The 17,134-nt window shown below is 42.9% G+C and overlaps 1 protein-coding gene across 2 annotated transcripts in view; it reads right to left on the reverse strand.

The window, feature by feature from the left end:
- Nucleotides 1-17,134, reverse strand: part of MAP3K5 (mitogen-activated protein kinase kinase kinase 5) — a 103,535-nt gene that overhangs the window by 57,695 nt on the left and 28,706 nt on the right. For both annotated transcript variants that reach the window (XM_069975007.1, XM_069975006.1), the window contains 4 exons: nucleotides 16,556-16,749; nucleotides 13,950-14,118; nucleotides 12,802-12,908; nucleotides 2,416-2,586 (listed from right to left, as the gene is read on the reverse strand). In XM_069975007.1, the coding sequence (XP_069831108.1) occupies nucleotides 2,416-2,586; nucleotides 12,802-12,908; nucleotides 13,950-14,118; nucleotides 16,556-16,749 (641 nt within the window). The remainder of the gene's footprint in view (nucleotides 1-2,415; nucleotides 2,587-12,801; nucleotides 12,909-13,949; nucleotides 14,119-16,555; nucleotides 16,750-17,134) is intronic.

A 17,134-nucleotide genomic window follows, 5' to 3' on the forward strand; every position in this document is an offset into this window, starting at 1 on the left:
GATGCACCTGTAACATATCTAATACAGTGGGCATGAGGACAGGAACAAACATCAATGTTAACCCTTCCCCGGGGTTCAGCAAGAGCCACACTGCCATTGGTTGAGTTGAGAACTGCAAGACCTAGTCTGTATCTTTAGGCCTGGAGACACAGCAGCAGGAGCCACTGCTTGTGTGATCTGGAACTGACAGCATATATTTTTTTTTTTTTTTTTTTTTTTTAACATCTGTTATCAGCAATCATATGAATAATAGTGGCACTCACCTGCCAGGATGTAATAATAAAATGACTTTATTTCGGATTCATGGTAATGAATTATCTGATAGATAAAATGTTACTGTTCCATCACTAATCCTGGTGATAATATAGGGAGACAGCTCTAAGGTGTCAGAAAGTTATATAGATTTATGGATTCCTTTTATTTAAAAATATCCAGTCTTTCAGTACTTATCAGCTGCTGTATGTCCTGCAGAAAGTGGTGTATTCTTTACAGTGCTCCCTGCTGCCCCTTCTGTCCACGACAGTAACTGCCAAGAGCAGGAGAGGTTTTCTATAGGGATTTGCTACTGCACCATGTCAGATTGGAGAAAATACAGCACTTCCTGCAGGACATACAGCAGCTGATTAGTACTGGAAGACTGAAGATTTTTAAAAAAAAGTAATTTACAAATTGATATAACTGTCTGACACCAGTTGATTTGAAAACATTTCTTTCTGGCATGAATCCTACTTTAATGAGAGGAAGATAGTTAGTAATAGTAATAAAAGTAAATCCAGTGGCCCTCTGCTGTGTGTTACAGAAGCCAAGAAGGAAGTGCCAAACAAAAGAAGAAAGGTGAAAGTGATTTTTACTTGCACTACATGGTGATTCAAATGCTTGCTGATACACAATATTTACAGCTGAACAAACCCTTATCCAAGATATATTGTGTTCTACGCTGCTTATAGGTAGGATAGTAACTACTGCTAAAAAAAGGTCACTGTGACTAATGTAAAAATAAGAAAAAAAAAGATGACTAATGTAAAAAGCATTGAAAGTGTGTTATTGCTGTGCATGGGAACACAAAATGTTATGAAGGAATAAATCATGCTACTCTATGCTGCTGAAGCCCAACATTAAAAATTAACTGCGGGACATCAAAAATATGATTATTAAAGAAATTAAATATGTATTAATACAGCATGAAATATTAATCCAGTCTTGCTTTGCTGAGTCCTGTAATTGCCCGTGGTCTTATGATTGTGTAAGAAGAACATTACTTTTAGTCAAAAATAGTGTGTGGCAATAATTTAACATACAGTTATTGCAAACAAGAACACAGATTGATGCAATGATGTCTGTAGGCTGTGTTCACACTGCACTAAAAATTCCAAGCACTGCATTTAGTAAACCTACTGCCACCTTATCTGAATAGACTCCTGTTATAGTTAACTCTGGAGAAAAGACATGTTTTTCAAATCATCTGGTATCAGAAAGTTATACAAATCTATCTTACTTCTTTCTCAAGAAACCTCAAGTCTTCCAGTACTTATCAGCTGCTTCATGTCCTGCAGGAAGTGGTGTATTCTTTCCAGTCTGACACAGTGCCCTCAGCTGCCATCTCTGTCCATGTCAGGAACTGTCCAGAGCTAGAGCAAATCCCCATAGAAAACCTCTTTTGCTCTGGACAATTCCTGACATAGACAGAGGTGGCAGCAGAGAGCACTGTCACACTGGAAAGAATACACCAATTTCTGCAGGACATACAGCAGCTGATAAGTACAGGAAGACTTGAGATTTTAAAATAGAAGTAATTTACATTTCTATATAACTTTCTGACACCAGATTTGAAAGAAACATTTTTTCGCTGGAGCACCCCTTTACCTTAGATTTTCCAAGACGACTTAAAAGTAAAGTACCATGAAAATTAAAAGGCAATTTAACAAACAGCAGGAATTTAACAATGTATACTTACCAGTCCTTGTGCCTCTGTAGCACAGCTTCCATGTCTCACTGACGGCCGAAACCAGGTTTATCACATACCCAGCTCTTTCAGCTGCAAAATGTCTCTCCCCAGTCACTGATTGGGTGAGATGACAATCACTCAGCTAGGTATGTGACGTTACAGCTGGAATAGCGGCAGAAGGCTGGCAGCTGTCACCCGTACTAGGGAGCAGAGCTACAGGGCACAAGGATGGGTAAGTATACTTTGTTAACAATGTTTCCGGTCTTCTTTTTTTCAATTTCATGGGACTTATCCTTTAGGGCAAGCAAAACAGGTAAACTGACATAAAAGCTGCTCTATTGCCAGGACTAATATTTTTCATGACAAGCATATGATAACCTTCTCTTGTAGTCACATATGCTTGATATTATGCTAAAAGTTGGCTGGAAGCAGCATAAAATATTTCAATAAATAAAAGTAGGCATACTAACCAACATATGCCTTTGTCTCGGCTTTCCTCATCAGTGAAGTTAGAATCCAGAAACATATCCTTGTAGATTCTTCCCACCAAGCAGTACACATCAGAGGCAACCTGGTCTTCATGTTGCACCATAGGTAACATAATCTCTAGAGCTTTCTCCCTATCCCCAGGCAGCTTCCTCCTAAACAAAAAAAAAACAAACAAACAATATGTAGAATGAAAATAATGATATACAGGGATACAGCTAAGAAACAGTAAAATCGAAACAGTCGAAAAACAGAAAGCAAGAAATATAAATAGCATATTGTGTTGCTTTCAAGTTACCTTTCCAAGATATCTTTTGGTTCTGAGATTGCTTTGTGTCTCAAGCGTGGATGAATGTAAAAGTCTACAGGGAACTCATATTACATGTATTATCACATTACTCACTTCTCTTACTGGAGTTCTGCATTTGCAGGAGCGTCAGGATAAGTTGGCAAGTCACTAAAAAACCTAAGGCTGCATTCACACGTTCAGGGTTTTTCCCGGTCCGTGATTGTGGTCCGGCAGCTACCTCCGTGATCCGTGCAAAACAGTCGGTTTTTCATCCGTTTTGCATCCGTTTTGTATCAGTGTCAGTTTTTTTCATGGATCTGTGTTAAAGCATTTTAAATTACATTGATTACATCACATCCATGTTTTTCACGGATGAACACGGTTGTCACATCCGTGTACATCCGTGAAAAACACGGATCTCATTGAATTCTATGGGGAATCCTTTCCGTGCATCCGTTCCGAGTAATGACATGTCCTATTTTTAAACGGAACGGATCACGAATCCGTGAAATAACGGAACATCTGAATAGCCCAATAGAAAGCAATGGGCTGTAAAATTGTCCGTACGCACGGATCCGTGAGCACGGACAACTTCCCGGAACGTGTGAATGCAGCCTTAATGGAAAGTGAAGATATGATGGAAAACATCACAGACATCAGGTAGTTAACCTACGCTATGCATTCCTGATCTCACTATAGAACTTTGCTTTTTGTTATCGGATGCTTTTTATGGCAAATGTTTGCATATTTTTTGCATATTAATACAACACCAAAAAAACAAAAGAAAGAAAGATACAAACAAACATTCTTTCCTTCCATCATGGGCAGTCAAATATCTTTTTGCTACAGTCTCTACTAAAACATAAATCCAATACTTATAAGCACACAGAAAATGGCTGTCTATCTAATCTTATCTAATCTATCACCTATATATCTAATCTATCTCTTATCTCTTATCTATTTATTCTATCTAATCTTTTTTATTTTATCTAATCTAATCTAATCTCATATCTCCTATCTAGGCATGAGAGCTGCAGCAGCAGCATGTAGACATGCTGCCCTCTTCCCAGCCAATAACGGCTTATTGGCAGTCTGAGCACTGAGAACTTAAAGCGACTCTGTACCCACAATCTGTCCCCCCCCCCCCCAAACCACTTGTACCTTCAGATAGCTGCTTTTAATCCAAGATCTGTCCTGGGGTCCGTTCGGCAGGGGATGCAGTTATTGTATTAAAAACAACTTTTAATCTTGCAGTGCTGTGTCTAACGGCCGGGCTTACATTTGTATATGCATTAGGCTGGGACCACCTCTCCGTCCTTCCTCCCCACCCTCCTCATCATTAGGAATGATCCAGGAACATTTACTGCCGTTTGAGCTTTGCACAGGTGTATTAACGATCCAGCCCATGTTCATTATACACACAGGTGGGGAATAGGAAGCAATCTGCCTGGAGGATTCCTAATGATGAGGAGGGTGGGGAGGAAGGACAGAGAGGGTGTGCCAGCCTAACGCATATACAAATGTAAGCCTCGGCCGTTAGACACAGCGCTGCCGGATTAAAAGTTGTTTTTATGACAAGAACTGCATCCCCTGCCAAACGGAGCCCAGGACAGATCTTGGATTAAAAGCAGCTATCTGAAGGTACAAGTGGTTTTGGGTGGGGGGGTGGGGGTCAGATTGTGGGTACAGAGTCGCTTTAAAGGGGTAGTGCAGCGTTTAACTTTTATTCAGTAAATAACACACATTGCAAAAGTTACACAACTTTGTAATGTGTGTTATTCAAGTGAATGTACCCTCCCCCCCCCCGCCACGTCATCTGCTGCTCAGCCGCGATTGGCTGAGCACAGTTATGCTCAGCCAATCGCGGCTGAGCAGCTGATTGTTATGTGTTTAGTGAATAAAAGTTAAACGCCGCACTACCCCTCTAAAGTGTCACTGTCGTTTAAAATATTTTTGCAGAAATTGATTTTAAGAAACTTTGCAATTGAGTTTATTAGCCGTAAAATGCATTTTTATCATGAAAAAGCAGTTTGAAGCTCTCCCCCCTGTCTTCATGGTTCTCTTATGAAAGGGGGAGGGGTTGAATAAGATGAGGCACCAAAACAGGACAACAAAGAATTAATTTACAGCTATATCATGGGGTTATCTCCTCTAAAGTCAGCCCTGACCTCTCTGACCTCTGAATACCGACTTTCACACAGCTCCCGCTGTGTAATCCTTTGTTCTCTGCTTTCTGCTGGCAACTAATCTCCCTCCTCCCCCTTCCCTCTCCATAGGTTACACAGGGCACGTCTGATGTAAAAGGGTCGAGATTTCCTGATAATGAACCGTAAATGAGAGAGAGGAGGGAGGGGGGGGACCAGGAAAAAGTCTTTTTGAATGCAGATAATGGCACATTTGCCTAATAAACCCAATTGCTCTGCCTGCCAATCAAGCGTGAGCAGCTGGAAAAAGGGCGGAGGCAGCGTGACTACATGCCGCTGTGGCTCCGCTCTTATGCCTACCAGGTGCCGCAATGGATGATTAAAGATTTTGGATTTTAGTATTTAAGAAGAAGTTTCATGAAAAAAAAAATCACTGGCAGGCAGAGGGGTATAGGAACATAATAAAGAAAAAGTTCTTACCCGTCCCCGTGCAGCTGTAGTGCCACTCTTCTTTTCAGACAGCTGCCAAATGTCGCGGTTTCCTGTTACGTAACGGCGCCAGCCCTGCTGATGGATTGCCTGCTCAGCCAGTCAGTGACTGCAACGGTGTCCCGCCCCAGTCACTGCTTAGCTAAGTGGACAATCCTAAAGAAAACTATAGTCCTCTAAATCCTTGCATAGTAATAGAAGATTTAATTAATAGGGACGCATTAGAGCAGACGTGTCAAACTCAGGCCCTCCAGCTGTTTTAAAATTGCAATTCCCCTCATGCCTGGACAGCCAAAGCTAAAGCTGTGGCTGTCCAGGCATGATGGGACTTGTAGTTTTGCAACAGCTGGAGGGCCTGAGTTTGACATCCCTGCACTAGAGGATGTATAAAAAGCACAGATATAATATATATATCTCCCACCAGGCTATGGTGGCATGTGCTATGTAAATACAAAATAGAAATAATTGAGAGCGCATGTGCGCGGGGTTCATGGCGGACGCGTCCTGCTGAGCTCCGCAGTCCCGCCAGCCTCGGCAGCGCTAAATAAGCGAATATACGCTCCGGTCCGGCTCCTCTTCTCCCCGAAAAGCTTGGTGACTGTCCGGGCTACAGGATGGCGACGAGGACGGGCAAGAAAAGCAAGGGCACCGGCCACATAGCAGCTCCTCATGTCGCTGCGCAGCGTCGGCCCTCCCCGCAGCAGACTCGGTCCGGCGCCATCTTGCCTCAGCGTGCAGCCTCACAAGCTTCCCCCAGGAGCGACACGGGACGGCAGGCTTCTCCCAGGAAGGAGGTAATAACTGCCCAGTCCCCCATGGCGTCCACCCGCGCCAGATCACCCAGCCCCTCCTCTGACATCTTTGGGGACCAGGATACACAGGGCTCGGCCCTGGATAAAGTAATGCGGACATAGCCCTCAGTCAGTCAAGTTCTGACTTGGCACCCAGCCAGCACAGCCCGGACAGACATGAAATGGAGGGAGGTGACATATGAAATGGAGGGAGGTGACATGGAGGACAGAAACTCTGCACACATGATGCACTATTCTCCTGATAAAGTTCTCCTGTCCAGATTTTCATTACTTTTACAGCAAGAATTGGGGAAAGCCTGTTCCAGGATTACTGCTGACTTGAAATCTGACTTTCAGTAACTGGGGGTGAGGTTAGAGGCGATGGAATCTAAAATAGATGCTACTGTGAACACAGTTAACCAACATTCTTCCTGCATGGGGGAGCTATATGATCAACTTGATGTAGCACACGCAAAAATAGAAGACCTTGAAAATAGGTCACGCCGTGAAAATTTCCGTATTAGAGGCCTATTTGAGAGTGTCACGGACCTAGAGGAAGCGGTTAAAGAACTGTTTCATCTTCTCATTCCTGGTCTCCCGGACCGCTACTATGACCTAGATAGGGTTCATCGGGCTCTGGCGGCGCCCAGGGCTGACGGCCTTCCAAGAGATGTTGTGGTTAAGCCTCACTACTATATGGCAAAGGAAAAATTGCTGAGAACTGCTCGAGATAATCCTGAGTTGATGCTCCGCGACATGCCCATCCAGATATATGCGGACCTGGCTCCCAGTACGATCCAAAAGCGCCGCACGTTGAAACCTCTGCTACAAATTCTGCAAAGGAAAGAGATTCGATTTCTCCGCTGTGGAAAGGGGGTTCAAGATCGCGGCCTAAGTGATGTTTGAGCATGTCCTGTCCTTGGACTTTGGTGTGAATATGCTCTGGACTGTCACCGTTTCTATAGTACCCTTGCTTATTCAGTAATGTTTCTTTGATTTATGTTACTGTTTTGGCTTCATGTAGGGAGCTTGACCCACGATAGGCTGCCATGTACTGATGGGGTTTTGCCCTTGTGCTCTCCCTGACCTCCTGAGCTTGCTCATCTAATTATGGGGGGGCAATCTCTTAAGGTCCTGTTTTGGGGACCTTGGTCCCTTGTAGATTTTCTCTTAACTTCTTCTTTTCTGTCCCCTTCCTTTTCTTTTCCCTCTTGTTTGTCCCTCTGTCCCTTGCTCCCCCTTGGCTTGATGCTTAGAGTGTTCAGAAACATACATAATGGCGTCCCATAGGTCTGACCTCAAGGTTGTTACACACAATGTCCAGGGTTTGAATAGTCCAACTAAAAGGAAAAAAGCTTTTCAGTTATATCATTCTATGGCTGATGGCTAAGGCTGATGTTGTTTTTTTGCAAGAACTTCATTTCTCCACGCATTCTGTACCAAAATTCATGCATAACCATTATCCTGTGTTTTTTTTAGCTTTGGCGGACGAAAAGAAGAAAGGAGTGGGCATCTTCTTCTCCAGATCGGTTGATTTTACGCTATCCAATTCTTATAGCGACCCTGACGGACGTTACCTGTTGCTGACGGGTACTCTGCAAGGCTCCCCAGTCTCCTTTACATCCTATTATGCACCCAATACGGGACAGGTACAATTTTTCCAAAACATGTTTAAACTATTAGCACCCCACTTCGAGGGGCGCCTGATTTTTGCTGGCGACTCCAATTTGGCTTTGGACACTTCTCTAGACAGAAAACCTGGAGAACTGTCCAAGTCCAGAGCCCCTTCCTAGCAGGGCCTTCTACTGGCCAAATTGTTTCATACTTACGATTTGATTGATGCCTGGCGGGCAGCGAACCCTACTACCAAAGATTATTCCTATTTCTCTGTAGCTCATTCCTCCTATTCTCGTATAGAACATGTTCTTCTCTCTTCGCAACTCTCCTTTAATCTTTCTAAGGCTAGTATTTCCCCTATACCATGGTCTGATCATGACCCGGTTTCAGTGGTGCTAGATTCTTTCTGGATTACCCCCGCTTTTCTGCCTTGGAGATTAAATGAGACCTTACTGACCAATCCTGTAGCTTGCACTGAAGTCCTTTCAGGTCTTCAAGATTTCTTTGCTGTTAATTTACCTCATGAGACCTCGCCTGCGATTAATTGGGAGGCCCATAAGGCCACGATTAGGGGTACCGTAATTAAATTAGCTTCTACACTCAAAAAGGAGAGGGATGCTACTCTACGGTCAAAAACTATAGAATACAAGCGGCTGTGCACCCTCCATAAAAGGAACCCGAGCCCTGGGCTGTTATCTAAAGTTGAAGTAGCGAGGACTGAACTGAATATTTGTCTGACCTCGGTGGCAGAGCGAAGCCTGCGGTGGACGCAGTATAGATTCTTTAGTCAGGGTGATAAACCTGGGTCTCTCTTAGCTAAACGTTTGTCTCCAAAGTTTCGACATACGGCTATCCCCACTGTGAGGCTCCCTAATGGGACTGTTTCACAGCATCCCCCCTCAGTCTTAGAGGCCTTTCATAGATTTTATTCTAAAGTTTATAAACGGGAGGGTGAGTTTCAAAAACCAAAGGTGCAATCCTTATTCGCAGATTTGGATTTGCCTACTTTAGCAGCAGCACACAAAGACTTAATGGATGATCCCGTTTCGCTGGAAGAGGTAAAGAGCGCCATTAAAGGGCTTAAACGCGGTTCCGCACCAGGGCCTGATGGCTTCTCCAGCTTTTATTATAAAAAATTTGTGGACATTGTAGCCCCACATTTAGTTTTATTGTTTAACTCTTTGAGAGAGGGGTCTGAACTCTGTTCTGACTCACTTAAGGCTTATATCTCGGTAATCCCCAAGCCCGATAAAGATCATCTCCTTTGTGAAAATTATAGGCCTATATCTCTAATTAATGTTGACATTAAAATCCTTACTAAAATTATGGCCACACGCATTAACTCCTTTATAGAGCAATATATTCACATAGATCAAGTGGGTTTTATCCCTAATAGACAGTCAGCGGATCAAACAAGGAGGGTGATAGACCTTGTATCCCTGGTGCAATCGCAGTGGGCTCCGACCTCCTCCAAACAAGCTTTGTGTTTGTCGTTAGACTTGCATAAAGCTTTTGACTCCCTTGATTGGGAATATTTGTTCTATATTCTAGATAAATGGGGCTTCGGTCCAAATTTTTTAACTCTCTTGCGAGGCCTGTACTCTCACCCTACAGCTCGGGTAAACATTAAGGGTCATATGTCTCCTGCTATAGGGGTAGAACGCGGAACTAGACAAGGATGTCCTCTGTCCCCCATTCTATTTATTCTTGCAATAGAACCCTTAGCGCGTCTGATTAGGGCACATGGGAGCATTAAAGGAATAGAGGTGAATGGTGAACAACATAAGTGTGCGCTTTATGCGGATGATATCCTGTTACTACTCACTTCCCCCTTGAACTCTCTTCCGAATGTCTATAGCCTACTGGATAAGTTTGCTAAGGTGTCGGGTTTGCGAATTAACCATAGTAAGTCAGAAATATTGAATGTAAATATCCCCCACGCGGCCGCTAAATTGATCCAGTTAAATTTTGAGATGCGTTGGAGAGAAGATAAGCTAAGATATCTGGGAATCAACCTTACGTCTTCTCTTTCCTCCCTCTTCTCTTCAAACTCTATCCCTCTTAAGAAGAAACTGAATGAGGATCTGAAACTTTGGTCCACTCTTAACCCTTCCTGGTTGGGCCGCATCGCGGCAGTTAAAATGACCCTACTTCCGAAATTATTATACTTATTTCGTACGGTCCCCATTGATATCCCACTTCCCTTTCTCCGGGGTCTACAGAGGGAGATCTTGGCTTTTATATGGGGTCCTCGTCGTTGTCGGGTGCCTCAACGGACACTGTACTCCAGCCGGACTAATGGAGGCCTTGGTCTGCCTAATATAATTAAATATTACTACGCTGCCCGCCTGGCCCCAATCGTTTCTTTACATCGTACCGCTGCCCATCCCGGCTGGGTTCCCATTGAACAATCTGCTTGCCCGGCCTTCCCGCTGGATCTGTTGCCGTGGCTTGCTATGAAGAAACGTCCACCGATCTTATGCCCACTCCTTTCTTCTATGCTGTCCCTGTGGGATCAGCTTAATCGTTCTTTTGCTTTGGGATCGGATCACACTCCGGCTGCTCCTCTTTTTGCCAACCCTGCATTTGCCCCAGGCATTCGCTCCTCTGTCTTTAAATGGTGGTCTGACAAGGGTTTATACAGGATTGGCAACTTTTTTAATAGACAAGGCATTCGCCCTAGAAATTTTTTTGTTACAATTCATAAATTGCCTGAAGCTGAACACTTTAGATATAACCAGATTGTTCATTTTCTCACTGCTTGGAAAGATAGATGTGCGGATGTAACTGTGACTACGTTTTTTGAAGGTTTATGTATTAATTCCCCGTCAGGGAAGCATGTTTTATCACTGTTGTATGCCCATTTCACCACACCTTCAGATAAGTTAAGTTACATGGTGCAGTGGGAAAGGGATTTGGCTCTTTCCTACTCCACACGGGAATGGCAGGATATAGCATCCAATACTGCTAAAATCTCAATTAACATGGCTTTGGTGGAGGCCAATTATAAAGTTCTTCTCCGCTGGTATTTGGTCCCGGCTCGTATTGCTAAAATGGTTCTTAACTACTCACCGCTCTGTTTTAGACAATGTGGTAGAGTTGGTACCATGAGCCACATTTGGTGGGACTGCCCAAAGGTAAAACGGTTTTGGAGACGAATTTTCAATTATTCTCGTTGACACAGTGCAATGTGTGCATGTGTCCTTCTGTTGCCTTGCTGAATGTGAGGGTCCCGGGGGCGTCCAAGGCCGTACAACAGTTTGCCTCATTTCTGTTTCTGGCGGACAAGATAGCGATTGCCACCTCATGGAAAAAAGGGGCGGTACCCCTGGAATTGGTGAGAGTTAAACTCAACTGGGTTATGGTCAATGACCGGCTGCATGCTCTTCTTCACGATAGGGAAGAAAAATTTCTAAAGGTCTGGCAGCCCTGGATTTCTTATATATCATCCTCTACGTAGGGTTGTTGGCCTTGGACGCCCCTGCGGTTGTACGGGCTTGGGTGGTGCGGGGGCCTTACACTACCTCCTTTGGACACTGCCCATGTCCTTCTTGGTTGGATGCCATCTTTTTCCTTTACAGTGGTACCTTGGTTTAAGAGCAATTTGGTTTAAGAGGTTGGAGTTTTTCAAAATTGTGATTTGGTTTGCTTTGGTGAGCGTTGCTTTGGTTTAAGAGCTCCCTGTACTGGGTGGGAGCAGGAGTGGGGGAGGGGCATGGTCTGCATAGCGGGGTCTACAGCCCTGTACTCTGACCCAGGAAGTCTCCCTCACCTTCCAAATCATAGCAGATCCACTTCAGGCTGGGGCCCACATCAGGGGACAGGACTGTGAAGGTAATTTCTCCATAGCTGTAACCCCTCTCTCCCCGGACAGAGAGTGCTGCATGTATGTGCCCACGTCTGCCCTGCTCGTTCCTTCATGCTCCCTGCAGTCTCTGTCAGCCCTTGTGTTTCCTATCCTCTACATTACTGTACAGTAACTTATAATATCACATATTCTGCTGTTTCTGAATGTTTATTTCATTTGTTTTAGATGTTATTCAGAATAATAAATAATTATTTTTGGGGTTTGGAACCAATTGTCTGCATTTCTATGATTCTTATGGGAAAAATTTGCTTTGGTTTAAGAGTGATTTCAATTACAAGCACAGTCCCAGAATGAATTATGCTTGCAATCCAAGGCACCTCTGTATATATAAATTTAAATAGGTTGTTTCACAGAATATTGTGTCTGTGTCATGTCTCCCAAGCTTGTAAAGTCCTCTACTGATAATTTGGAGTCCCGCTAGGACTGGCAGTGGGTGATTTCCCCCACACATGACCATACATGCACTCTGGCTTGCTTCGGGGGCTTCTGGCGTGTGGATAGCCCACACAGCCAATCAATGGCTGCAGCCGGGAAGCGTATTGATAAGCTGAGCACGATGTCCAGACGCCGGGAGCCCCTGAAGCAAGCCAGAGTGCGGACCCGGTAATGTATGCACCAGGGGGATGACAATTTTGCTGTGAGTATAAAATTGTATTTAAAGTGACAGTGAAGGGATCCACAGCAGATTTAGATGCGTATTCGCAGCATGAAATCCGCTGTCAATCCATCTGGTGTGAATCTAGCCTAAAGTACCATTCTAAAATAGTAAATGAATTTGACTAATATCTTGGTTGCTTAGAGAGCTGGTCAATAATTTTCTATTTTCAATTATATGACCACTGTTACATACAGACAATATTATAGAATTATGGGTTGTGCTGCAACAGAATTGATAAACGTGCTCATAAAAGTGACATGGCTGATTAGAAAGCAGGTTCATAAAACAGTAGTTAACCCATCCAGCTAGCATTACATCCATATTGCTGCCATAAATCCATGGACAGGCGCACTGTATGATGGATGCTAGGACAGCACATTTTCCTTAATGCAATTGTGAGGCAGAGCACCATCAAAGAATTATACATTTTGCATTCTCTGTTTAGAATGGGAATAATGTAAAAGGAGGGCATACATTATAACTATGTAACTATGCAAAAGAGAATTATTCTCACCTGTTCAGGGCAAATGCATAGTGAAACTTCACGTGGAGATGGGAGGACAAATCAAAGGTCGGCAGTCTTTCTAGCGTCTCCACTAGCTTTACAATGGAATCATATTCCTTCACAGATGAGCCATTCATAAGAGAGAAAAAATTATTAAAATTATAATGGTGAAAGGCTGGTCTAGTTTTATACATCTGTGTATAGATACATGCATAACTTTTTTTAGTTCACTTTCTGAAGTCTATTAAAGTGGTCATTGGTTTTTTGGAGATAAAAAAAAAATACATAAAAACATACGTAAATATGCTATTCAGTGACATTCTATATTTGTGATTTTTAAGGTAAGCATTGATTACCTGTCTGCCCGAGTCCAGAAATTGGCTCTGGAAAACTGTATTGCAACAGTGACATCTATAGATTTAGAGTAAGAAATCTTATTGTACGCTGCCTTGTGATTAGTTCTTAAAAATCTGGTGGGAGGTTCGCTTTAAAGGAACATACTGGCCAGAAGTCTCAAATCCCATCTCACACCAGGAAGTGGCCAGGGGGACCAGAGCAGCATAATGGTACGCCAGCACTGGAGTCGGGGAGTTAAGTGGATGTTATTGTTTTCATCCACCCCCTAAAAATTATTATTATTATTATTATTATTATTATTATTATTATTATGGTGAATAAAGGCCTACTGGACAGAGTACCCCTTTAAGCTTAACATAATTAAAAGTGTTTTCTGGGCATTTTACATTGATGGCCTCTCCTCAGGATACCCCATCAATGTCTGATCAGCATGGTACAGACACATGGTACCCCTGCCAATTAGGTATTCAGCAGAGCCAAAGCTCTGGCATGTACACAGTGAACAGGGCCATAGGCAAAAGGCTTTGTTCATTGTGTAGTGGTGGTGATGATTTACTGAAGAGCAGCTCCCATTCATCTCAATGGGAGCTAAACTGTAGTGACCTGGTGCCACCACTACACTATGAATGACACCATGTGTATTTGGTCCTGTTCATTGTGTATATGATAGAGCATCAGCTCTGCAGATCGGTAAAGGCTGCCGATCACACATTGCCTATCTTGAGGAGAGGTCATTAATGTAAAATACCCAGAAAATCCATTTACATCACAAAGCACATTACACAAATAGTATTGAATACCTGAATGTCCCTATATGACAAGAGTAAATTGATAATGATATCAGGAGACAAAACTTCAATGTTATCTACACGATGTCTTATCCTCGTCAGCTCAGCTGCTAGCTCTTTTCCAGTGTATTGGTTGCGAGCACGTCTAATGTCATTGAGGATGGCTTCTCTGAAGTACTGACTAAATAAAAAACGGGGAAAAAAAATATGAGTTGTCATCTCAAAATTATGTGTACTGCATGGACACCACTGAAAAGCATTTTATGCGGATCTTCCATTTTTACTAAGGATATGTGCACACAAGGGGGGGATTTAAACTGGTGTACAGTAGAATTGGCTCAGTTGCCCCTAGCAACCAAACAGATTTCACCTTTTCCAAAGAATGTTAGGAATTTTATTGGTTGCTAGGGGCAACTAAGACAATTCTACTTTACACCAGTTTGATAAATCTCACCCATGTTTTTTTGAAATGTAAAACATAAAAATGCTGGTTTAGATCTCAAAATCATCAAATGGCTGTTTTATTTACCATTGAAGAACATTGAATTCAACGGAAAACCATCTATTTGTTCATTTTTACGTCCATAAACATTACCCAAGTAAAAAAAAAATATATATAGGACTTTTTTTGGACATGTTTTACATGTTTTTTGGCCCATTTATGTTTGCAAGCTGCATAATATTTGCTGTAGTAAAAAGAAAAAGGAAAAACTTCCAACAAAGGTAAAAAAAACAAAAAAACAATACATTTGAAATGACAGGAAAGAACATTAATTGTTTTCATGTTACCAGTTCACAATAAGGGTGGCCTCACACATAGTTTAAAAATAAAAAATAAAAGTAATAACACAGCTGTTTTTATGCCTCTAAGGCTATGTTTACACGTTTGTTTTCGGCCTTTGTTGGCGGGACAACTGCCATTAAGAAGCAAAAATATGGCTGTATTTTGACAATTACAGGCATAATTATCAAAATACAGATGTATTTTCTCTTCAAAATGAAGGCCATCCAAATACAGTGCTACGTTGGTTTAAAGAGCTCACAGTTTTTCAAAATTGTGACTTGGTTTAAGAGCATTGCTTTGGTTTAAGAGCTCCCTGTACTGGGTGAGAGCATGTGTGGGGGAGGGGCATGGTCTGCATAGCGTGGTCTACAGCACTGTACTCTGACCCAGGAAGTCTCCCTCACCTTCCAAATCATAGCCGATCCACTTCAGGCTGGGGCTTGCATCAGGGAACAGGACTGTGGAGGTAATTTCCCTATAGCTGTAACCCCTCTCTCCCCAGACAGAGAGCACTGCTATACTGTGCCCACATCTGCCGTGCTTATTCCTTCATGCTCCCTGCTGTCTCTGTCCGCCCTTGTGTTTTCCATCCTCTCCATTACTGTACAGTAACTTATAATATCACATTCTGCTGTTTCTGAATGTTTGTTTCATCTGTTTTACTTGTTATGAAGAATAATAAATTATTATTTTTGGGGTGTGGAACCAATTGTCTGCATATCAGTGATTTCTTATGGGAAAATTTGATTTGGTTTAAGAGTAGATTGGGATTACAAGCACGGTCCCAGAACGAATTATGCTCGTAATCCAAGGCACAACTGTATGCTGCTAAAAAAAAAAAAAATCAAACACTGTGAACATAGCCTTGGGCCCGTGCACAAGGAGCAAGAAGGGCAGAATTCCGCCAGCCTCCATGTCACAATGACACTTTATGGGAGGCGCATGTGCTGCGTCTCTCTGGGCGCTGAAGAATGAACATGTTCATTCCTCAGGGCGGGGAGAGGAGCCGCGCGCGCCTCCCATAGAGTGTCATTATGACACGGAGAAATTTCGCCATTCTTGCTCTGTGTGCACGGGCCTAAAAGTGAGATACATAAATAAGTAGAAGTACCAACAGAAGCAAGGTTTGGGAGTTTCAGCTTTTTTTCTGATGTTTACTAGTGTTATTAGGGCCCTATTACACCAACAGATTATCTGACAGATTTTTTTTGAGCCAAAGCCCGGAATGGACTATAAGCAGGGAACAGGTAATAAAAGACTGAGATTTCTCCTCTTTTAAAATACATTCCTGGCTTTGGCTTAAAAAAATCTGTCAGATAATCTGTTGGTGTAATAGGGCCCTTAGCCTATATCAGTTATTAGGTGGGCATCCCCCATGTAAGTGAGCGTCATTCTGCTAGATTTGGCAGATAACTCTCCATGTAACAGGGCTTCAAGAGTCCAGACCTTAATTCATTTATGACATAGTGGCTAGACTGATGAAACACGAGGGGGCACATGTATCAATGTGCGCCCCTTGTGTAACTCATGGAAAAGGTGCAGATGGGATACACCAGGCGTAAGCCCCGCTCGTCTGAGGGGCGGTCATTGGGCACATACATTTCATGTATACAAAAATTTTAGAATTAGACCTGAGCTACAGTAATGTAATACATGATGCCGGCTAAGTTTTACCATGTATGCTGGCTTTATGGCTCGAGCCAAACAGCTCATCAGGGGATGCTATGTGTCGGCAACCTACTCGTCTGATATCGATGCTACATACTGAGGGAAGGTAATCAATACATTTTGGCGGAAACAAAATACTTTAATAATACTGTAGTAAAGCGCTTACCATGAGCTGGCCTGCGCCATCTTCAACACCTGCAAAAAGCGATCCACCAAGGGCATACAAATAGGTCCAAGAAGCAATTCAAAGTTAGGCTGCATTAACTCCGTCAGTCCTTTCATGCAGCTAGTTTCACAGCAGAAGACTTTATTATGGGGGGTGATCATGTACGGAACAAACGTGTAGTTAGCAGTGCACATCTACAATAAAAATACATTGGACAAAATTACATATCAGGATCATTTAGAACTAATGTTAACCTTAAAGTAGATACTTAAAAAAAAGAAAACAGAACTATTTTTAATAAGACTAACACACCCCTCCAAACCTATGACCAGGCGTAACTGTGTCTATATTTATGTCGGACAATAACTGCTATCACAAAAAACACATTTAGGCTATGTTCACGCGTCCAAGTCTTGATGGAACGTCTGCGTTCACATCTCTTTCTCATGCTCGAGAGCCCTGTCCCACTTAACCCAGAGCTGCCCGGCTAATACATTACCTGGCTGCGCTCCTTCTTGCTTCTCAGGCTCCCTCCCCACTCAGCACTGCCCCACTGCAGCCACTGATTGGCTGAGCAGG

The sequence above is a fragment of the Dendropsophus ebraccatus genome, chromosome 6 (genome assembly GCF_027789765.1).
Source record: "Dendropsophus ebraccatus isolate aDenEbr1 chromosome 6, aDenEbr1.pat, whole genome shotgun sequence".
NCBI classification, from domain to species: domain Eukaryota; kingdom Metazoa; phylum Chordata; class Amphibia; order Anura; family Hylidae; genus Dendropsophus; species Dendropsophus ebraccatus.